This window comes from Oreochromis aureus, linkage group 20 (genome assembly GCF_013358895.1).
Source record: "Oreochromis aureus strain Israel breed Guangdong linkage group 20, ZZ_aureus, whole genome shotgun sequence".
In the NCBI taxonomy this organism is placed as follows: domain Eukaryota; kingdom Metazoa; phylum Chordata; class Actinopteri; order Cichliformes; family Cichlidae; genus Oreochromis; species Oreochromis aureus.
Window position 1 is genome coordinate 1,524,579 of NC_052961.1, and position 25,274 is coordinate 1,549,852.

The 25,274-nt window shown below is 42.2% G+C and overlaps 1 protein-coding gene across 1 annotated transcript in view; it reads left to right on the forward strand.

Annotated features, from left to right (window-relative positions):
- Positions 1-532: 532 nt before the first annotated feature.
- LOC116328003 (secretory phospholipase A2 receptor-like) overlaps positions 533-25,274 on the forward strand; it is a 32,490-nt gene continuing 7,748 nt past the window's right edge. The window contains exons 1-6 of the mRNA XM_039604248.1: positions 533-1,058; positions 6,063-6,156; positions 19,771-19,865; positions 19,960-20,004; positions 20,100-20,238; positions 20,318-20,415. Of these exons, the coding sequence (XP_039460182.1) occupies positions 533-1,058; positions 6,063-6,156; positions 19,771-19,865; positions 19,960-20,004; positions 20,100-20,238; positions 20,318-20,415 (997 nt within the window). The remainder of the gene's footprint in view (positions 1,059-6,062; positions 6,157-19,770; positions 19,866-19,959; positions 20,005-20,099; positions 20,239-20,317; positions 20,416-25,274) is intronic.

Below are 25,274 nucleotides of genomic sequence, written 5' to 3' on the forward strand. Positions count from 1 at the left end.
CAATTCACGCGGGCCAACTCTACAGTAACACTCACTCACTTGTGCCCAAAATCCTTATCTCCAATCCACTCCATTGGAACTAGAGGCTTTTTGCCCACCTGCTTCTTTCTTCCCTGAACAGGAGCACCTACATGCTCTCCCTCCGGTTAGGGTTTTATGTACCTATTAGGGGTGCAACAATACTCGTATCGATATTGAACCGTTCGATACAGTGCTTTCCGTTCAGTACGCATATGTATCGAACAATACAAAATTTTTAATTTGCAAAGCAAATTTAATTTGCTTAATTTGCTTGTTTTATCAACTTTTCTTCTGACGATGCTGTCTGTGTTGAGCGCTCAGTGAATCTGCGTTCGACTACTCCGCCTAGGCTGCACTGTCGAGTGCAGATCCACTGAGCGCAGTGCAAGCTAGCAAGACAGAAGCTAAGCTCGTTGCAACACGGCAACTGCCTCAACGCTACCTGAAATTTAGCCTCCCCCACCCTCATTCAGATCTGGCCTTTGGAACTATTTTGGTTTTCATGTGAAGTATGACCCTGATGGTCAGCGCATCAAGGACAAAAGTAAAAGAGTATGGCGCTGTTGCCTCCTGTGAGATTCCTGACACCCCTCCCCCACCCATCACCTTCACTCAATACCAGGTTGAGATGCAAATGAGGAGACTTCACTCAGGCAAGTCTGCTGGACCAGACGGAGTGAGTCCCCCCGTCCTCAAGGCCTGTGCCCCCCAGCTGTGTGGAGTCTTTCATAAACTGTTTATGCTGAGTCTGCAGAGGGTACCAGTGATGTGGAAGACATCATGCCTCGTCCCTATTCCAAAGACGCCACGTCCCAGTGGCCCCCAGGATTACAGGCCCGTGGCACTGACCTCCCACATCATGAAGACCCTGGAAAGGCTCATCCTGGACCAGCTGCGATCCATTGTCAGACCACATCTGGATCCCCTTCAATTTGCTTATCAGCCTCGTCTCGGAACAGAGGACGCCATCATCTACCTGCTCAATCGTGTCTACACCCACCAGGACCAGCCGGCGAACATGTTTTTTGACTTTTCCAGTGCTTTAAGCACCATCAGGCCGACCCTCCTGGGTGATAAGTTAACAGTGATGCAGGTGGATGCTTCTCTGGTGTCCTTGATTGTTGATTGATTACCTGACAGGAAGACCACAATATGTACGACTCCCACAGTGTGTGTCTGACAAGGTAATCAGCAACATAGGGGCACCACAGGGGACTGTCCTCTCCCCCTTCCTCTTCACCCTGTACACCACAGACTGCACAGAGACTGCACAGAGACCTGCCATCTTCAGAAGTTTTCTGATGACTCTGTGGTGGTTGGATGCATCAGTGAGGGTGATGAGACAGAGTACCGGGCTGTGGTCGACTCCTTTGTCACGTGGTGTGAGCAGAATCATCTGCAGCTCAACGTGGCAAAGACCAAGGAATTGATAGTGGACTTCAGGAAGACCAGGAAACACTTGTGTTGACATTGTGGAGGACTATAAGTAATTGGTAAATGGTAAATGGCCTGTATTTGTATAGCGCTTTACCAGTCCCTAAGGACCCCAAAGCACTTTACACATCCAGTCATCCACCCATTCACACACACATTCACACACTGGTGATGGCAAGCTACATTGTAGCCACAGCCGCCCTGGGGCGCACTGACAGAGGCGAGGCTGCCGGACACTGGCCCTCTGACCACCACCAGTAGGCAACGGGTGAAGTGTCAACAACCGAGACTGTCCAAGCCAGGGCTCGAACCGGCAACCTTCCGATTACAAGGCGAACTCCCAACTCTTGAGCCACGATCGCCCACATTGTCAATGTACACATTGATAATTAACTGGACTGGGCTAAAAACACGACAGCACTTTACAGAAAGGGCCAGAGTTGTCTCTATTTTTTGAGGCGACTGAGGTCCTTCAACATCTGCCAGAAAATGCTCAGGATTTTCTACGAGTCTGTTGTGGCCAGTGCGATCCTCTATGCTGTTGCATCCTGGGGGAGCAGGCTGAGGGTCGCAGATGCCAACAGACTCGATAAACTGATCCGTAAGGCCAGTAATGTTGTGGGGATGGCGCTGGACTCCCTCAAGGTGTTGTTGGAGAGGCGGATGTTGTCCAAGATAAAGACAATGTTGGATAACACCTCCCACCCACTCCATGACATGCTGGTCAGTCACAGGAGCACGTTCAGTGAGAGACTGAGATTACCGAAAAGCACCACTGAACGACACAGGAAATCATTCCTGCCTGTGGCCATCTCCCTGTACAACTCATCCATCTAACACACTGTTTACTGCAACAGCTACACCCTTCTTGCACATGTTCTTTTTCAGCTATTTATTAATAGTGACCTGTCTGTTGGTCGGTCGGTCGGTCGGTCGCTATTCTTAGTTAGTGTATTGTCTGTCCTTGTTAATGTTTCTTTATAATGGAGCACTGTAACGAAAAATAATTTCCCTAGGATTCAATTCAAGGGATCAATCACAAAAAAGTCGCCTCAAGGCGCTTTATTGTATCAATAAAGATTAGATTGTACAGTAGATCGTACAATAAAAGATACAGAGACAAACCCAACAATCATATGACCCCCTATGAGCAAGCACTTTGGCGACAGTGGGAAGGAAAAACTCCCTTTTAACAGGAAGAAACCTCCGGCAGAACCAGGCTCAGGGAGGGGCGGGGCCATCTGCTGTGATTGGTTGGGGGGGAGAGAAGGAAGACAGGATAAAGACATGCTGTGGAAGAGAGACAGAGATTAATAACAGATATGATTCGATGCAGAGAGGTCTATTAGCACATAGTAAGTGAGAAAGGTGACTGGAAGGGAAAAACTCAATGCATCATGGGAATCCCTGGCAGCCTACGTCTATTGCAGCATAACTAAGGGAGGATTCAGGGTCACCTGGTCCAGCCCTAACTATATGCTTTAGCAAAAAGGAAAGTTTGAAGCCTAATCTTAAAAGTAGAGATAGTGTCTGTCTCCCGTTCCACAGAAGAGGGGCCTGAAAACTGAAGGCTCTGCCTCCCATTCTACTTTTAAATACTCTAGGAACAACAAGTAGGCCTGCAGAGCGAGAGCGAAGTGCTCTAATAGGGTGATATGGTACTACAAGGTCATTAAGATAAGATGGGGCCTGATTATTTAAGACCTTGTATGTGAGGAGCAGGATTTTGAATTCTGGATTTAACAGGAAGCCAATACAGGAGAAATCTGCTCTCTCTTTCTAGTCCCTGTCAGGACTCTTGCTGCAGCATTTTGGATTAACTAATTAAAGCGCCTTGAGGCGACTTTTGTTGTGATTTGGGGCTATATAAATAAAATTGAATTGAATTGAACTGAAGGCTTTTCAGCGATTTTTTTTTTTTAGACATCCTGATAATAAAGAATTACAGTAGTCCAGCCTGGAAGTAATAAATGCATGAACTAGTTTTTCAGCATCACTCTGAGACAGGATATTTCTAATTTTAGAGATGTTGCGCAAATGGAAGAAAGCAGTCTTACATATGTTTAATATGTGCGTTGAAGGACATGTCCTGGTCAAAAATGACTCCAAGGTTTCTCACAGTGTTACTGGAGGCCAAGGTAATGCCATCCAGAGTAAGAATCTGCTTAGATACCATATTTCTAAGATTTTCAGGGCCGAGTACAATAACCTCAGTTTGATCTGAATTAAGAAGCAGAAAGTTAGCGGCCATCCAGGTCTTTATGTCTTTAAGACATTCCTGCAGTTTAACTAATTGGTGTGTGTTACCTGGCTTCATGGACAGATAGAGCTGCGTGTCATCTGCATAGCAGTGAAAATGTATGCTATGTCTTCTAATGATGCTGCCTAAGGGAAGCATGTATAATGTAAACAGAATTGGTCCTAGCACTGAACCCTGTGGAACTCCATAATTGACCTTAGTGGGTGAAGAGGACTCTCCATTTACATGTACAAATTGGAGTCTATTAGATAGATATGATACAAACCACTGCAGTGCAGTACCTGTAATACCTACAGCATGTTCTAATCGCTCTAATAGGATATTATGGTCAACAGTATCGAACGCTGCACTGAGGTCTAGCAGGACAAGCACAGAGATGAGTCCACTGTCAGAGGCCATAAGAAGATCATTTGTAACCTTCACTAAAGCTGTTTCTGTGCTGTGATGAGCTCTGAAACCTGACTGAAACTCTTCAGATAAGCCATTCCTCTGCAGATGATCTGTTAGCTGTTTGACAACTACTCTTTCAAGGATGTTTGATATGAAAGGAAGGTTGGAGATTGGCCTATAATTAGCTAAGACAGCTGGGTCTAGAGATGCTTTTTAAGTAAAGGTTTAACTACAGCCAGCTTGAAGGCCTGTGGTACATAGCCGATTATTAGAGATAGGTTGATCATATTTAAGATTGAAGAATTAATTAATGGCAGGACTTTGAGCAGTTTTGTAGGAATGGGGTCTAAAAGACACGTTGATGGTTTGGAGGAATTAATTATTGAAGTTAACTCAGAAAGATCAATTGGAGAAAAGAGTCTAACTTAACATCGATGGTACTAAAAGTAGCTGTAGATAATATTACATCTGTGGGATGATTATTGGTAATTTTTCTCTAATGATTAAAATTTTATTTGTGAAGAAGTTCATGAAGTCATTACTAGTTAACGTTAAAGGGATTGTTGGCTCAGTAGAGCTCTGACTGTTTGTCAGCCTGGCTACAGTGCTGAAGAGAAACCTGGGGTTGTTCTTATTTTCTTCAATCAGTGATGAATAGTAAGATGTTCTGGCTTTGCGGAGGGCTTTCTTATAAAGCAGCAAACTATTTCTCCAGGCTAAATGATGATCCTCTAAATTTGTGACACGCCATTTCCTCTCCAGTTTACGAGTTATCTGCTTTAGGCTACGTGTTTGAGAATTATACCACGGAGTCAGGTACTTCTGATTTGAGACCTTAGTTTTCACAGGAGCTACAGTATCCAGAGTCGTACGTAGTGAGGAGGTAAAATTATTAACAAGATAATCGACCTCTGTTGGAGTAGCATTCAGATAGCTGCTCTGCTCTATGTTGGTACAGGGCATTGAAGATGATAACAGTGGGTGGATTATATTCTTAAACTTAGTTACAGTGCTTTCAGAAAGACATCTACTGTGACAGCTAATGTGAGTTTCACCGCAGTAGCTGTGTAGTTATGGCGGGTATCCATTATCATGTTGCTGGCATTGCCCTTGTTAGCATTCTCAAGCATTATTTTAAACTTGCAACTTTACAGTCCTCTTTTTGCTCCTTTCTAACTCGGCATTCTGCTGCTTCTTGCCCTATGATTGTCGTATCCTCGCTTGTTTAGCAAAGTGTTTGTGTTAGTAGCATTAGGTTGAGGTTTTACCGTTGTTCAAGAACTTTGTATGCAGAACTTGGCAGAGAGTGTTTACTGACGCCGCCATCTTGGCACGCCTCGGGTAGTACACCACCAACCTGTTCATGTGTCAACCGTTTTTCCCCACTCGGCGACACACCCGCCGGGGGTCAAACTCTGATAATTGGTGATTCTGTTCTCAGACATGTGAAGCTAGAGACACCGGCAACCATAGTCAATTGTCTTCCAGGGGCCAGAGCAGGTGAGACTGAAGGAAATTTAAAACTGCTGGCTAAGGGTAAACGTAAATACAGTAACATCATAATTCACGTCAGCAGTAATGACACCTGGTTACAGGTCACTAAATCAATCTTGTTAAATCTACCTCAAGGTTTTAATCAGACAGTGATGATGTGATGACAGTTCTCAGGTTTAATTCAACAAACGTAACAAAACTTTTGGATTAACTGCTTATAAATATGTGTCCATTTTTGTACAGAATTACTCATTTTACAAGTAAAAATTGCACTTTAAAACTTTTTGTTTGATGTCACATTTACTGTGGTGGTGTACAGAGGTAAAACTACAACAACTGTCATCGTCTAATATTAATGGATTTGACTGCAGCATCTGAGTCTGAAACTGAATCCTTAGACCTGGATTATTGCAATTATTGTACTGAATTGAACCTTTTCTCTCATACTGTGTGTGTATAACAGTGCGTGGAATGATCATTGTTCAGTCAGCTGGGTACAGATGTGGAGATAAAGCAATCTGTCCTCAGAGTGACACTCTGGACAACGTCAGGAACAGGTGAGCACTGTTGGAGCTGTGATTAAAAAGAATCAACAAACAAAAACCTGTCCAAGTCTTTAATGAAACTAAGAGGAGTTAAATGATTACCTGAAAGTAATTTGTATCAGAATCAGAAATACTTTATTAATTACGAAGTATTCAATAAATTATGGGTTACACCAGGCAGCATACTGGTTAGTTCATGCAGTCATATCTGAAATGACAGACCGTTCTCATTCTGAATGCTTAACATAGCGATGATTTGCCTCATCCCGACACCTCTCATAGGAACGCGAAAGGTAACCTTCCAGTCCCTGTGATATGTGCCGGATTGTGGATGGAACCCAATGGAATGACGCTCCGGGCGGTAACACGCGTTCCAGCTGTGTATTCCAGCCCTATCCCCAACCATAACCACACTTTTAATTGTATTAAATAGTATTTTCCAAAGCGATTAATGATGAGAAAGTAAAAGAAATGTACATGTGTAGATTGATTCCAAACGGTTTTCCGAATGCGTAACATACAGACGGGTTGGGTGGCCGAAACCGTAACATGTGACAAATCATTGTCACATGGAGTCGTATGTTACGCTTTGGAATGAGAACGTGTTGGAAATGATCAGCTGAAAAACCAGCTGTTTCCCCTACGGTGGCCTTGAGGGGCAAAACAGACTGCACCTTAAGAAAACACCAGCAGTAGAAAAACACAATGGAAATAGAAAAAAACAAACAAATAAGAAAACAAAGAAAATTGAAATAGAAAACAAAAACTGGATTGTTTCTCGGGGACATAATGACTTGACGAACAGGATCCGGATGAGACAAACTAATACTAAACAGCTGATAGCAAGCATCTATTATATGTGATTAAAATACACATTGCCTTGAATCGATTTCCCTCACAACAGTAATGAACCCTCTGATTCTCTTGGACGTGTCTCAGTGCGGTCATTTGTATGTTTTGGTGCCGGTGCACGGGCTGTCCCTTGAATACCGCCAACGTTCAGAAGGGAGAGGGTTTTAAATGTGATGATCTAGCCCAGTGTTTCCCAACCACTGCGGCACATAGATGTGCCGTGAGAGATCGTCAGGTGTCCCGTGGGAAATTGTTTAATTTTAATTAATTGGTCCAAAAAATACAATTTAATAATTACTACAAGTAATAAAATCATTGTTGGGCATCTGTGCTTTGAATGCAGTGACTGGTAGAGTCATTACTCTTTCATGTCAGTGGGTGGCAGTGGGTAGCGCAATATCACCTTGTTAATTCAATAAACAATTCAATTCAATAAAACTTTATTGATCCTGAAGGTTGACCCCGAAGGAAATTGGGTAAGTTAAGATAACAGAGTTAGTGATGCGCTCGGTAGGTGCCAGCTGCAAGTCGTACAACAAAGATGGATAAATATTTGAAAAGAAAAACTGCGGACTCCAAACTCTGGACAAAATTCTAATCCAGAAGAGCCCATTACGAGTGGTGGTCAAAAGAAAGCTAAACCGGTGAGCTCGAGGCAATACAGTGAAAGTTATCTTTCGTTTGGATTTACTTTCACTGGAGATCGACTGCACCGACTCCGTTATGTTTGGTGTGTGGAGAAAAGTTCTCAAACAGTGCCATGGTCCCAAGCAAGCTTAAACGCCATCTCCACACAAAAAAATCCCTTACTTCAAAACAAGAACACAGACTATTTTGTTCGCCTGCATGAACATGCTGAGAAATAAGTAACATAATGTGAAAGAGCTCTCAAAGCTAGCTACTTAGTGGCTGAACTTGTAGCCAAATCCAAAAAACCACACACTGTAGCAGAGACAGTAATACTACCTGCCTGCAAAGCCGTTGTGAATGAGATGCTTGGCCCTGACGCGCTGAAAGAAATAGCCAAAGTCCCGCTCTCAGATAACACAATTGCCAGATGTATTGATGACATGTCTGCAGACATCAAAAGTGTGGTTTTGGAGAAGATACGCTTCAGTGCGAAGTTTGCATTGCAACATGATGAGTCTCCGGACATTAGTGGACATTCCCAACTCTGGGAATGGAGACTCCAACAGAGAAAACTTTCTATTTTGCAAGGCACTGCCAGAAAAAACAACAGGAGAAGAGATTTTTCGGGTTACATCCGAATATCTTGAACAAGGAGGACTTAAGTGGGAAAACTGCACGAGTGTCTGCACTGATGGAGCAGCAGCCATGGTCGAGCGCACCAGAGGTTTCGCTAGCAGAGTGAAAGTGATACACCCAGATGTTATTGTTACTCACTGTTTTCTGCAACGTGAGGCGCTCGTTGCCAAGACTTTACCAGCAGACCTAGCTCCTGTGTTGGATGATGTCGTGCGCGTGGTAAAATTCGTCAAGACAAGACCTCTGACAAGCCGCATATTTGCATCTCTGTGCGAGGAAATGGGAGCAGAGCATACAGCCTTATTGCTTCACACGAAGGTCCGATGGTCCGTGTATGAGCTGCGAGAAGAGCTAAAAGTGTTTTTGAGTGAGGAGAGCTACAATGATGCAAAGCTTTTTGCAAGTGATGAGTGGTGTGCAAGGCTGGCTTACATGGCAGATATATTTCAGCATTTGAATGAACTGAACGCACGAATACAAGGCTGAGATGAAAACCTGCTCACAAGCACAGATAAAATAAATGGATTCCGTTCAAAGGTCCATCTCTGGCAACAACATCTGGAAAATGCCAACTTTGGCATGTTCCCACTCGCTCAGAAATGGCGAGGTGATATCAAAACTGCCACACTGTGTGAAATAATAGGTAAACATTTGAAAACGCTTGAGGAGAAGTTTTCCATTTATTTCCCCTCAGTCTCTACTGAATGCCTTGACTGGGTAATGGACCCACATAGCTCAGCAGCAGTTTTCGGAAAGGAAATGACTTTGCAGGAGCAGGAGGAACTAACTGAACTGAGATAAGACAGTGGTTTAAAGCTGAGCTTTGCTGATCTAGCTTTGGACAGTTTTTGGTTGACTGCTGCCAAGGAGTTCCCCACTCTGGCAAACAGAGCCATTTTGACATTGCTCCCATTTTCCACAACATATCTATGTGAGCAAAGCTTTTTGAGCATGGCTGCTATAAAAACTAAAAACAGAGACAGATTAAGAGCTGTTGAGGAAGAGCTTCGTGTATGTCTTTCTGCCAGAATCCCTGGGCCTGTTCATCTAGACAGGCCCAGGTTTCACACTGAGTGAGTATAAACAAACTGAGAGACTAACTTGCCATTATATGTACTGTATAAGGCTACAATGTGTCATATTGGAACACGTTTGGTTGGTGGTGTGCCACAGGATATTTTTAATCTATAAATAGAATAGAATAGAATTCAACTTTATTGTCATTGCACATGTCACAGGTACAGGGCAACGAAATGCAGTTTGCATCCATCCAGAAGTGCTTTAGCCGTGATATAGATATATTACAATATATATTAGCAATAATATAGATATGTAAGTATATTACAGAAATGGGTCTATTATGGTATGTTATAATGTACACGGTATGAAGTATGTTATGAATATGCTATAACTATAAGTATGTACAGGCTGTAGTATGCTATGTACAGGCTATGAACAGGATATGAAATAAAAACTACACAGAAATCTGAGATATACAGTTATACAGAAATGTGAACTATGCAAGTTATAAACAGTTGTAGGATTAAAAATTATTGTATGTACAGAATGATTATTTACACAGAACTATACAGTAGTGCAGTTAAGATAAGTGAGATATGTGGATAATTTGTACAGAGGCTATATAAAGTGCTAGTGGTTGTGAGTGGTGGTTCAGTCCATGTTATTATTGTGTGTTTGAGATACAGTTGTCCATTTTGTGTGTGTGTGTGTGTGTGTGTGTGTGTGTGTGTGTGTGTGTGTGTGTGTGTGTGTGTGTGTGTGTGTGTGTGTGTGTGTGTGTGTGTGTGTGTGTGTGTGTGTGTGTGTGTGTGTGTGTGTGTGTGTGTGTGTGTGTGTGTGTGTGTGTGTGTGTGTGTGTGTGTGTGTGTGTGTGTGTGTGTGTGGTGTGTGGTGTGTGTGTTCAGTGGGTGTGTCCATGTTTTAACGTGGGTCAGATGTCAGGAGGCAGAGTTCAGGAGTCTGACAGCTGTGGGGAAGAAGCTGTTCCGGTACCTGGTGGTCTTAGTCCGAGGCTCCTGTAGCGCCTCCCAGAGGGCAGGAGGGTGAAGAGTCTATGTGATGGATGACTGGGGTCTTTGATGATTTTCCCAGCCTTTTTCAGACACCGCTTCCTGTAGATGTCCTTTATGGCAGGAAGTGGTGCTCGGCGATGTGCTGGGCAGTTTTCACGACCCTCTGCAACGCCTTCCGTCCGAGGCAGAGCAGTTCCCGCACCAGACTGTTATACAGTTGGTCAGGATGCTCTCGATGGTGCAGCGATAGAAGTTCACCAGGATGTCTGAGGACAGGTGGTTCTTCCTCAGAGTCCTCAAGAAGAAGAGGCGCTGGTGAGCCTTCTTGACCAGCTTGGAGCAGTTGGTCGTCCAGATGAGATCCTCGGAGATGTGGACTCCCAGGAACTTGAAGCTGCTCACACGCTCCACAGCCGTCCCCTTAATGTGGATGGGTGGATGTGGGTCAGCATTCCTCCTGTAGTCCACGATGAGCTCCTTAGTCTTCTCAGTGTTAACCAGCAGGTTGTTTGTGTCGCACCACTCAGCCAGACGATCCACCTCCTCCCTGTAGGCGGCCTCGTCGTCACTGATGAGGCCAATCACCGTGGTGTCATCTGCAAACTTAATAATGGTGTTGGAACCATCAGCAGGTCGGCAGTCGTGGGTGAAGAGGGAGGAAGAAGAAGAGATGTGCCGTGGCTCAAAAAAGGTTGAAAAACACTGATGTAGCCCTCAATGCGCCGCCCAGTTTGCCTAGCAACAATGACATCATGCACTGGAAACATTTTAAACCGTGTAGTTTGACAGAAATGAAGGCAAAAATCTTGCTTTTATTGTATTTTTACTTTTACTGTGATTTCGCACTGGTATGATGTATCTGAGGTGAAAAGACAAATTTTTTAAGATTAGCTAGTAACCAGTGAACTAATATACTTCATGAGACTAATAACTACCAAAGTTTGGTAATATAATGTAAATATAATATGTCCAACATTTATTGTATTAATAAATTAAATGTATTTAATTAGAAAATCACAGCAGTGAAATGTAACTCTGTTTCAAATACTGAACTTCAGCAAACATTCAAGGTGCAACTATTTCTATTTCATATCACTTTATATCTATTTTATCTCAAAGACGAATATGTCCGACACTGTATATAAGGATGCATTATGTATGAAAGAGATAAATATTGTTCTTTTTAATATATTTGCACCACTACATTTGTCCGAAAGCTTACTTATATGGGTAAAAAGAAAAATCACAAAATTTCATCAGTAGCATGTATCTGGTAAAATAAGTGAAATTGATATATTACATATTCCTTTATTGGGTGAGAAAATCAGAGCATGTCATAACTGCTTTAAGTCATACAGAATAGATATCAGAGCCTTAAACAGGCTGACTTTTGCTAAATGGGTCAAACTGGGCAGAAAGTCTACAAACACATAACATCCTTATAGAATATGATGTAACACTATAGATCAACTTACCTCAGAATATATAAAGCATATAAACAATTACAGCAATATGATGCAACAAACACAGCAGTGCTACTAATCCAAAATACACCATGTTTCACATAACTGAAGAAAATACTGATATTTATTTCCAGGAACATTCTGCTGATGAAACTTACATACTTTTATTGAATATAAATCTTTTTACTGTCTTTCATACTTTTAGCTTGAAGTACCTGAGTACTTTCTCCCACACTGAAACTACTTTATTTACAACATTATTTGAACATAACCAGTGTTGGGTAAGTTATTTTAAATTAGTAACTTAGTTACATTACTAGTTACTTCTACCAAAAGTAACTCAGTTACTTCAAGTTACTCGTTACTTTCAAAGTAACTAGTTACTAGGAAAGTAACTTTGGTTTTACTCAGAATTCTCTTGTTAATGTGTTGCTTCCGTAACTGGATACCCAGCCAGACTGCCAGTCTTCTAGCTTGCTTACTTGTCACAAGTGCACTGTGCCACCTACCAATAGAAAGGAAAAATAATGTGCACATTTCCACGAGAGAAATCCCACGCCTGGACCGTCGTTGACCGCCGCATGATTCTAGCCTGCTTTTTACATCCAACACAAAAACTGCAGTCGTGGTGCTTTTGATTGTACTCAGAACTTGGAAATTCTGCCTTCTGAATAAGAAGATGTAGGTAACACCAGACTGCAGATGAGCTGCATACAGAGCTGGACTGGGACAAAACAATCGGCCGGGCATTTTGACTAGAGACCGCCCCCTGGCAAAACTTTGAATGAAAATAAACACTGTTGTAGTGATCACTGATGGGTATGTATCAACCTATCAATTGTTTGTTGTAAGATTCAGATAATTATTTTTTAAAACCTAGACATTTTAAATGAGAATAAGAAATAAAAGTGTCTTTGTGCCCCCTTTCCTGTTAATACTTGGCAAAAATTTAATAACTAGATATATGAACCAGTTGACACAGTTATATAGAAAATTTCCTCAGAAGTAGAATTATATTGCATTAGCAAATGTAATGGCAGCTAACAGCACATTATATAGTTATAGAATTATATTTGTTTGCAAATGTTGGCAGCTATCACGAATAGTTATTCTATTTTGAAAAAAAAAACTTTTATCCATAACAGCAAATGAACTGTACAACAGAAAATACAAATGCTATTTATGGTCTCCTCACAACAATGATAAGAAAAATAAACTGGGCCAATATGGCATGTTTGTTAATACAGAGACACACATGTTAATGTGATCTCTGGTCTCCCACTCAGAGACACAGGTCTCCGAGTGTCCAGCATTCAGACAGCTACCTGAGGACACTCATGTGAGAGAAAATCTGCTCACACAGATATGTAGAGCCAAATACTGTCAATAAGGCCTCTGCAATGTTCTGAAGACAGTTAAACTTGTCAGGTAGTGATGTCCAGCAGGTGAAAATGCAAGCTCCATGAACACGCACAGCTGTAGATTCCAGCTGCTTCGATGTCGCATTAACTGGCATTAACTCAGCCAGTTAATGAGAGACAAATTAGCTGCTCATTAAAGATTTCTGGTTTGATCAGAAAATAAAACATTGGTCCATACACCTGAAAGTCCCAAAAATGCATTGTGTCTCGAGTCTCTGGATGCATTTTGACTAAAGACCGCCCCCAGATATTAAAGCCATAAAGCCTTTGAATGAAAACAAACACTGTTGTGACAGTGATGTACAGTCTTGTTGGTAAATATATGATTTCTATTCATTTTACGTCAGATAAAAACTTTGGTTGTAAGCTTCAGATAATTATTTAATAACAGCCAGACATTTTAAATGAGAATAAGAAAGTATTTCTTTGTGCCCCCCTTTCCCTGTTAATGCCCTACCTGGCCCCCCTGGCAAAACTTTGCTAGATCCGCCCCTGCACAGTTACCAGCTGTCAGCTACATAGAAAAGGATCCTGGTGTTATTTGTCTCTCAGAAACAGTTCATAACTTCCTTCAACTCATTCGTGTCACCTAAAAGGTAAACCTGTTTCTCCATCACCTGTTCAGCTCTGATGATTCAGTAAGGACATCTCCTGGTTTCATCTTCATGTTTCCTCTCACCAGATATACAAACCCACATCATGACCAGCAGCTTTACAGCTGTGGCTCCAGAAAACCTCAGCTGATACTAGAAATTAATATTAAATAAATTCTAACAGCAGCTGATCAAGCTTAAACGTGCTGCTGTTGTTTAGTGCGACATCTGGTGGTTTCCTCTTTCTGGCGCAAAGTGGGCGATAAATAAACAAGAGAGAAAAGCTGATCAGCTGATCATTGATCAGTTGCATGATTGAAGTAGCAACAGGAGAGAATGAGAGGAGAAGAAGATGCAGCTGTGCAGCAAAGACACAGAATAACTCCAGCTTTGTGTCTTTTTCCATCCTGGCTGAAGTACGGGACAAACTGTGTTCCTTCTCAGCTCAACACGAAACGCGTAATAATTTCTCTGAATGCCGGACGATTCCGTTTGTGCGGGGACGGTTGGCAACTCTACTAACTAACCTTATGAATAAAATAAAGTTCACTATCAATAAAATCATAGCACCCGCCCAGCAGTATATAAACTCCGTCATGCTAGCTAGCACACAGTACGAGTTTTGTAACTGACTGTCAAATGTCAGCACAACGAAAATAAACTCCACCTAAACTTGGTTTATATCTGACCCAGATAGACTGCAGGTCATAACTTCTTACCTGAAGTTCAGTTCACCTGACGCTCCGACCGCGGCTGCCTCGGTCTCTCCTCCTCCTGTCTCCCTTCCCTCATCCACCTGCTGGCCTCCTCCACTTGTTAATTTTACTGAATCTGTGGAAGCTCCGCCATGGCCAACACCAAACAACTGAGTTATTTTTACACACTGACCAGCGTCTGGCCAATCCACCACCGAAAAAAAAAAAAAAAAAAAAAAAAATCATCGGGCCACCGAGCAAATGTCCGGTATGCCCGATGGCCAGTCCAGCTATGGTCGTGCGTGCCATCAGTTAACCCTTGGCACGCGTGCCTAGGGTTGCCGACCCCTGCACTAGATTTACTAACCCTGCGCAAATTTGCGTAAATCCCCTGAACCTAAAACCTCCTAGAATTACTGACTTTTTTATTTTCTGGGGCAAGTCCCAAGGTGTTATTCACCCCTGCTGAGATTTTCATAGGTATATCAGCTATATTCTCCTCCTGCTATTGTTGTGCAAACCACCCATATGCATATATATACTTGTTCATCATAGTATATCAGATCCATCTATATAGGATAAATATCTGTGTTACAACCCTCAAAAATCTATCTATATATCTATACAAAATATCCCACACATTGACTGACCTGCAAATATGATAGATATACATTCACAATATATGGAAACACAAGTCTGTTTAATTTATATAAATATTCTATGAAAACAGACTGAATAAGTTAGATACAATGACATGAGTGACATATATTCTCTCCATATATGCATGTTCTCTCCTCTGCCTGTTCATGTAAAATAGCAAAAATTAAAAACAAAAACATAAAAATAAATTCTGTCCCTCAGTTCTGTTCTTTTGCCACACGGCAGAACGGGTGAATATATACAAATTTATATATATATCTGACATCTGGATATATAACGAGAACTGTGCTGATAGTTTCACTCCAGGAAAACACATGACCATAGATGAACAGCTTTTATAGCAAGGTTTGTTGTCCATTCACATAGTATATCATATATATATAGACAACTTTGGGATCAAGTTCTGATGGATATACGGATTTGGAGATAAAATATGTCTAATTTATATTATGTATTTATATGTATTTGTATTATATGTAATATGTATTTTTGTTTAGAACTACATAACAATTTTCCATAATATTCCATAAAACAAGGATAAATGAGACAATGTACAGAAATGATTTGATCCACAATATATATATGACAGTCAACATATATCTCTAAGTTGTAGTATATATATAAAATATATATATATATATATATATCTATCTATATATATATATATATATATGTATGTATATATATATCTATATATATATCTATATATATGTATATATATCTATCTATATCTATATATATATATATATGTATATATATATATATATATCTATCTATCTATCTATCTATATATATCTATCTATCTATATATATCTATCTATATATATATCTAGATATATATCTATCTATAGATATCTATAGATATATATATATATATATATATATATATATATATATATATATATATATATATATATATATATATATATATATGGGAGAAAGACGCATAACCCATAACGGCAATGCTCAGTGGCTAGTGGATCTGAGGGCAGACCATAGCGACCTCCCTGAACAGGGTCCAGTAACCATCACAGTGGCAGACATCCAAGAAAGGGTCTTCAGTATGAAAAGTTGGACAGCACCAGGGCCCGACATGGTTCACGCCTACTGGCTGAAGAAGCTGACTGCACTCCACGAGCGTCTGGCAGCACAAATGAACCAGCTGCTAGTTAACGAGAGACACCCGGAATGGCTAACCGAAGGTCGGATGGTCCTGATCCCCAAGGACCCGAAGAAGGGACCGGTCCCATCCAACTACCGACCAATTACCTGCCTCAGTACTACATGGAAGCTCCTCTCAGGCATCATATCGGCTAAGATGAACAGGCACATGGGTCAATACATGAGCGGGGCACAGAAAGGGATTGGCAAGAATACCAGAGGTGCAAAACACCAGCTACTGGTAGACAGAACAGTCAGCCGAGACTGCAAGACCAGACTGACCAACCTGTGCACAGCCTGGATTGATTACAAGAAGGCCTATGACTCAATTCCCCACAGCTGGATACTGGAATGCCTAGAATTGTACAAGATCAACAGGACCCTAAGAGCCTTCATCAGGAACTCAATGGGGATGTGGCGTACAACACTAGAGGCCAACCCAAGCCCATAGCACAAGTCACCATCAAGTGCGGGATCTACCAAGGAGATGCTCTGTCCCCACTGCTGTTCTGCATAGGCCTGAACCCCTCAGTGAGATCATTAAGAAGACTGGCTACGGATACCGACTACGGAACGGAGCAGTTGTCAGCCACCTCCTGTACATGGATGACATCAAGCTGTATGCCAAGAGTGAACGAGACATCGATTCACTGATCCACACTACCAGGATATACAGCAATGACATTGGAATGTCATTCGGACTGGAGAAGTGTAGTCGGATGGTAACAAAGAGAGGGAAGGTAGTCAGAACTGAGGGGATTGAACTACCAGAAGGCAACATTGCAGACATAGAGGACAGTTACAAGTACCTGGGGATCCCGCGAGGTGAATGGGAACCATGAAGAGGCCGCTAGAAAGGCTGCAACCACCAAATACCTGCAGAGGGTCAGGCAAGTCCTGAGGAGTCAGCTGAACGGTAAGAACAAGATCCGGGCCATCAACACCTACGCCCTGCCCGTGATCAGGTACCCTGCTGGGGTAATAGGCTGGCCAAAGGAGGAGCTAGAAGCCACTGACATCAAGACAAGAAAGCTCCTTACCATGCATGGAGGGTTTCACCCCAAGTCCAGCACCCTGAGGCTGTATGCTAAGCAGAAGGAAGGGGGCCGGGACTGGTGAGTGTCAGCACCACAGTCCAGGATGAGACAACGAACATCCAAGAATACATTGGGAAGATGGCCCCAACTGACCGAGTGCTCAGTGAATACCTCAGGCAGCAGAAACCCAAGAAAGAGGGAGGAGACAAGGAACCATCATGGAAGGACAGGCCCCTGCACGGTATGTACCACCGGCAGATAGAGGAGGTGGCTGATATCCAGAAATCCTACCAGGTGCTGGACAAAGCTGGACTGAAAGACAGCACAGAGGCACTAATCATGGCAGCACAAGAACAAGCTCTGAGTACAAGATCCATAGAGGCTGGGGTCTATCACACCAGGCAAGACCCCAGGTGCAGGCTGTGTAAAGATGCCCCAGAGACAATCCAGCACATAACAGCAGGGTGCAAGATGCTAGCAGGCAAGGCATACATGGAACGCCATAACCAAGTGGCCGGCATAGTGTACAGGAACATCTGTGCCGAGTATAACCTGAAGTCCCAAGGTCAAAATGGGAGATGCCCCCAAGGGTGGTGGAGAATGACCGAGCTAAGATCCTGTGGGACTTCCAGATACAGACGGACAAAATGGTGGTGGCTAACCAACCGGACATAGTGGTGGTAGACAAACAGAAGAAGACGGCTGTAGTGATCGATGTAGCGGTTCCGAATGACAGCAATATCAGGAAGAAGGAACACGAGAAGCTGGAGAAATACCAAGGGCTCAGAGAAGAGCTCGAGAGGATGTGGAGGGTGAAGGTAACGGTGGTCCCCGTGGTAATCGGAGCACTAGGTGTGGTGACTCCCAAGCTAGGTGAGTGGCTCCAGCAGATCCCGGGAACAACATCGGACATCTCAAAATCTCAGCAGGGTGCTTGGAGGTGTTAGGTTCAGGGAATTTACGCAAATTTGCGCAGGGTTAGTAAATCTAGTAGTAGGGACTTGCTCCAGGAAAAAAAAAAAAAAGGGTCAGTAGTTCTAGTGCTAGACCCGCCCCTGCACAGTTACCAGCTGTCAGCTACATAGAAAAGGATCCTGGTGTTATTTGTCTCTCAGAAACAGTTCATAACTTCCCTTCAACTTATTCATGTCACCTAAAAGGTAAACCTGTTTCTCCATCACCTGTTCAGCTCTGATGATTCAGTAAGGACATCTCCTGGTTTCATCTTCATGTTTCCCTCTCACCAGATAACCAAACCGACATCATGACCAGCAGCTTTACAGCTGTGGTTCCAGCAAACATCAGCTGATACTAGAAATTAATATTAAATAAATTCTAACAACAGCTGATCAAGCTTAAACGTGCTGCTGTTGTTTAACGCGACATCCGCTGGTTTCCTCTTTCTGGCGCAAAGTGGGCGATAAACAAACAAGAGAGAAAAGCCGATCAGCTGATCATTGATCAGTTTCATGATTGAAGTAGAAACAGGAGAGGGAGGGGGAGAGAATAGCTGAAGTACGGGACAAACTATGTTCCTTTTCACCTCAATACGAAGCGCGTAATATTTTTTAGGGGACTGTTGGAAACTCACTCAAGGCGCTTTATAAAGCACCTTGAGGCGACTTTTGTTGTGATTTGGTGCTATATAAATAAAATTGAATTGAATTGAAACTCTAATAACTAACCTTATGAACAAAATAAAGTTCACTATCAGTAACATCATAGCACCCACCCAGCTGTATAGAAACTCCGTAATGCTAGCTAGTACCCAGTATGAAAAAGTGATTAAGTTAGTACAATGGCCAAATGTTTGCGTCCTGTGAATAAACTACTATTCCTTTAACTTAACGAGTGAACTGTCTGCTTGTTCCTCTTTAAAATAAACATCTGTTTGGGTGGACACCACCAACAGAAGCAGCTTACGCAGTACAATAGCCGAATTAACATTAACATTAGTGTGATTGCTCCTGATGCTTGTGTTGGGTGTAAAAGTGATATTCAGCTGAGTGTCATGGTCCTCCACGGCTTTCTAAGGTTTAGGCAGTATTAAAAACATTTGTACATGTTTCAGCTTGTTCTCTCTGTGGATATTCTGCCATTAATTATCCATGAAGTCGTACTGTCTCTGTAAGATTAAAGTCGATCTTTGAACATTGTGTATCATCATCATCAGTAAGTAAGTAAAAGCTTTAAAAGCAACTTGAACCTGAGCTGTACTAACATCACAAATTTCACGTAACTTTGCCCACAGCCAGCCAAATTTAACGTTTTTACAATCTTTTTCTTTTTTTCCCCTAGTTTGTTTAATTTTGTCTAATTTGTTTTCTTTTTTGCCTTCTGTTGTGTTTTGTGTGCTTTTGCTGCGTTTTTCTGTTTGCTGGTGTTTTCTTAAGTTGCAGTCTGTTTGACCCCTCGAGGCCACCATATGTTTCTGTCTCCCTGCAGCTGTGATGGAAAAACAGTGTGTGACATAAAGTCAAACATTACTTATGATCCTGGAGTCTGCAGATACCTGGAGACCACCTACGCCTGCTTCACACGTAACGACTCTGTTAAACCTGTGATTAGAAATGACTAATGAACCCAATCTGTACATGAATGATTAGTTTCTAATGGGATCTGTGTCTGTTTCAGACCACAGTGTAACATGTGAAGGATCTCAGTCAAACCTTCAGTGTGGTGAGAACACAGTTTCAATTTCTTTGTATGTTTGAGAATTCATGTAAAAAAAATATCACCATGGTTACAGTTTGACTCTATGAACTCTTCCTCAGGTGAAGGACAGGTTATAGTCGTCTCCTGGGCTAATTATGGTCGCCGTGACACGACCACGTGCCCTGATGGACGTCCTGATTCTCAGCTCCAAAATGTTAACTGCTCCTGGTCCACAAGCATGGAATATTTTACTAAAATGTACGGAGGCTGACTCTCTTCCTTCAGCCCTCCATCTTCTCTCACCTTGTGCTGACTCACCTTTTATCTGCATTCACAGGTGTAACTGGCAGAACAGCTGTACTGTTAAAGCACCAAGCTCAGTAGATCCATGTCGTGGCACCTACGAGTACCTGGAGGTGTTTTTCACTTGTCAGGGTAAGTTACTCAAACAATAAACCTATAAAATTAATCTTTTAGGGTCTGTACATTCATATTTGTTTGAATGAAAATGATAATTGTTCATCATTTTTGAAAGATTAACCTTTCTGTGCTGAAAAGACTGAAATCACACCAAAACGTTGTCAGTTTTTTGCAGACCCTAAAAGATTGAAATCATATTTATGAAAATTATCTCAAGAATATGTCAGCAACATCCCTTAGTTATGCTGGCAGCATCCAAGATGGCACCAGTGTGCGCGGCGAGACGTCTCTTTGGGTTGCATCTGCTGGTTGTTACCTTTCTTTTTCTATGTTGCCCTGATGGTCCTGCTTTACTCGTCTATGATCGCCAAACACTTCTGAAACCCCGAATGCTTGATTTGGAAAGCAAGCTAGAAAGTCTTTGGCGGACATACCTGACTGCCTACATCACTTACCATTTGCCCTGCCTCGCAGGAAGCACTCTAGAAGACAGGGAAAACGAGGTGGCATCCTGGTACGCTTCAAGGCTTACCTGAAATCACATGGAGTACGGAAACCTCATACTCTTACAGATGTGCTACCATCTTTTTGAGCCCTTTGAGACCAGTCCAGTTACAGATTCAGCTGCTGGATCCAGCCTGTTGGACTTCCTGCTCCCTCTGACCTGCCAGCGAAGCTTTCACCTGTCTGGCGATGGGTGCGGTCCTACAGAGGTGGCATGAATCTCAGTAACCTTCGTCCGCTGGGAAGTGCTCCTGTTAGCAACTGTTCGATCACCCTTTGGATGGGCCTGCTAAACTTTTTTAAATTACTTTTTTATCTCGTCGGGACTGGATTTTATATTCCTGACGGGAACTTTGACCCGGTGAGTTTTCTTCTTTCTCGGAACCCCTTCCCTCGATTGTTCATTTTTTAGCTCTCCTCGGACCAATGGGAGAGGTGGAGGGCTAGCTTCAGTATTTAAAAACGATTTTTGCTGTCAGCAACTGCCATCTGTTTCATATGCCACCTTTGAGGGGCAGCTTTCAGAACTGAACTGCGCTCCATCAGCTGTCTGCCCGGTGGTTTATTGTCCACCGAAATGTGTTAAGGATTTTAATCTCGGTTTTGCTGACTTACTGGGGAATCTTATGTTAGGATATGACCGTGTTTTAATTGCTGGTGATTTTAACATCCATGTATGCTGTGAGACTGCACCACTAGTAAAAGACTTCCTTGCCCTTATTGACACTTTAAATCTCACTCAGTTGGTGAGTGATCCAACTCACGAAAAAGGTCACACAGTCGATCTGGTGGTGTCATATAGTCTGGATGTCTGTATTACAGAAATCAAGGACTGTGGGATATCGGATCATTGGACAGCGAGCGACCTAGGCATCATGTGCGCATGATAAAGTCAGTGACTGCTGCTCACTTTTTCTCCGCTTTTACTTACTCGGTCCTCTATGACGCCAACCTCGGTGCGGAACTAGCAGTTGATGAGGTAACTAAGCTTTTTAACTTAACATGTTCCAGCATCCTTGACTCTGTTGCTCCACTAAGGACTAAACACACCAAATCTTCACATCAACCTTGGCTGAATGAAACCACCCGCGCTTTCAGATGCGAATGTCGAGGTGCAGAGAGAAAATGGATAAAAAAAAAAAAAACAAGCTCCCGGTGTCTTTGGGCATCGTGACTGCTTAACAAACTAGAAAATGCATTTTCTGAAGAAATTGCAGTGTGAATGCTGATAGCTGAATGTTTTGAGCTGAAATGACATAATTGTTGAATGTTAAGTTAAAAAATGTTGAATAAGCTGAAATAGGCCGAATCATTCACCTGAAGGCTAAAGTGTAAAACTGTTGAAATCTAAAGTTCACACAGAAGAAGTTTCAAAGTTGGAAAGTAGCTGAACATCCTTAAAATGTTCAAAAGCTGAGTAATGACAAAAGAAAATTTAGAATCACAAAACATCTGAATCAGTATTAATTTCTTAATTTCTATTCTTTTAATCATCAAAATCGCTGAAATGTGGGAGAATCCACTACAGACAGGTAAATGCTTTAAGTTTTAATCATCCAGTCAAAAAAGATGATTTTAAAAGTCATCAACTAACTCCAAATGCCCAGATCTGAACCACTTGTCTGCTGAAGAGAAATCCAACAATCGAACGGAAGCCTGAATTTCATGGGCCAATCAAAACGCTTTTAAATCTGCCTTGATGCACCTGTTAAAAAACTGCTTCTAAATCCAAGACCCTAACTCCTATCAATATCATGTTCAAAGCTTGAGGATCCCAAGGACTTGTTCTACCCAACAGTGTCTTCTTTACCTTCTAGACTGTCGCATATCAACGCCGTTTACTTCTGGCCTATCCGACCTTCTGAGGACCCGGCCCACGTAGACCGCGAAGGCCGGGTCCTCGGGAGGATGCAGCCCATGAATTTGGACACGACCACGGACATTTGCATCACGGATATTAAGGACTCTGGTATTTCAGATCACTTCCTGGTTTTGTTTAATACTGTAGTGAGCAATGTGGAATTGAACAGTGATGGTTCTGTGCAAAAGCGCACAATTAACTCCCAGTCAATCGCTCACTTCACTGATACTTTCCTTGACTCTCCCCTCTCTGATGCTAACTGTAATGGGGATTTATCACTGGATAAACTATTTTATACTACATGCACTGACATTCCTCACGCCAACCTTGGCTAAATGATACTACTCGTGCCCTTAGTTGTGAATGTTGTCGTGCTGAGACAAAATGGAGGAAAGACGAACTCCACGTCTCTGGACATCCTTCATAAATCTTTATCTAAGTATCAAAAGTCTGTTAAAGTATTCTTAAAGTATTTCCCTGAAAAAATCTCAGCTCTAAGGGCTTCTCATCCATCTCATTCATCGTCTGTTTTAGACCCAGTCCCAGTCTCTGAATGCTTGACTGTCTTTCAACAGTTTGAGCCAGTGTCTTATTCTGCTTTAAAAGATATAATTGATCATCTCAAAATCTCTGGTTCCCCGCACAATATTCTTCCTTCTTGTTTCTTTAAGGACGATTTACATACTATAGGTCCTTGTATCTTACTTTTGCTGAATGCATCATTGTCATCAGCTCTCTCACACTCGCTTTCGTCTTCTCGCCCAAACTCACACACGCTCACACAGTAGGGAGGTCACAGGTCCAGGGAGGAAAGTCTGTGGTAGAGGAAAGGAAGTCACTCACAAATCACGAATCACGAAATACTAAGCACATGAGCCGGGAGAATCACTAACATCTGTAGTACAATCATCCAGTGACGAGAAAATCTGTGTTCCAGCCTCAAATAGTGCTTCTGGTGATGACAGCTGATTGTGGTCAGGTGTGTGGGTCAAGGGTGGGAGCCTACAGTGAGCTCCGCCCAGGCAGAGAGGGACATGAAGAGAGAGAGAGAGAAAGCAAAACAAACACATGTAGAGACCATGACAGTTTCCTGAAAACCCTCTCCTGTCTGATCATTTCCTGATAACATTTACATTTACAATAATTGATTACACAGCAGTGGAGAGTAGACTTTATCACAGTAGATGTCTTTCTGAAAGCGCTGTGACTAAGTTTAAGAATATAATCCACCCACTGTTATCATCTTCAATGCCCTGTACCAACATAGAGCAGAGCAGCTATCTGAACGCCAACGATCATCTTGTTAATAATTTTACCTCCTCACTACGCATACGACTCTGGATACTGTAGCTCCTGTGAAAACTAAGGCCTCAAATCAGAAGTACCTGACTCCGTGGTATAATTCTCAAACACGTAGCCTAAAGCAGATAACTCGTAAGCTGGAGAGGAAATGGCGTGTCACAAATTTAGAAGATCATCATTTAGCCTGGAGAAATAGTTTGCTGCTTTATAAGAAAGCCCTCCGCAAAGCCAGAACATCTTACTATTCGTCACTGATTGAAGAAAATAAGAACAACCCCAGGTTTCTCTTCAGCACTGTAGCCAGGCTGACAAAAAGTCAGAGCTCTACTGAGCCAACAATCCCTTTAACGTTAACTAGTAATGACTTCATGAACTTCTTCACAAATAAAATTTTTATCATTAGAGAAAAATTACCAATAATCATCCCACAGATGTAATATTATCTACAGCTACTTTTAGTACCATTGATGTTAAGTTAGACTCTTTTTCTCCAATTGATCTTTCTGAGTTAACTTCAATAATTAATTCCTCCAAACCATCAACGTGTCTTTTAGACCCCATTCCTACAAAACTGCTCAAAGAAGTCCTGCCATTAATTAATGCTTCAATCTTAAATATGATCAACCTATCTCTAATAATCGGCTATGTACCACAGGCCTTCAAGCTGGCTGTAGTTAAACCTTTACTCAAAAATGCGGTCAGCTGGTGGGTAACAGGCATCTCTGAGAACGTTAGAGCACTTATGCAAATATGTGATGTCTTGATAAATCGAGCAGATATTTGAAGTTTACACAGCAACATTCTTGCATGAAAATATCTTAAAAGTTTATTTTGTGACCCAGAAAGAGTAATATTTCAAACCCCACCACTCTGTGTTTCTCCGCAACTGCCTCGTTTGAGTTTTGGACGAAATGGATTCTGGGATATTGCATTTCGTCATTTCGATCTGATTGGAGACCAAAACAGCCAATCAGATTTTTTTGTATCCAAGTCTGTGATTGGCTGGTTTTGTGGCACAAATATAACGGTGTACAGAAAGAGTTGATAGCACGGGCAGAAATGTTGAGAGCGCAAGCAACACATTAGCAAGCGCAAATGCAAAACCTGAGCGAGAGGGCAAAACCTGTGTGTGTGTGTGTGTGTGTGTGTGTGTGTGTGTGTGTATAATAGCAAACACTGAAATACAGTTTTTGCACGCAGCAATGAA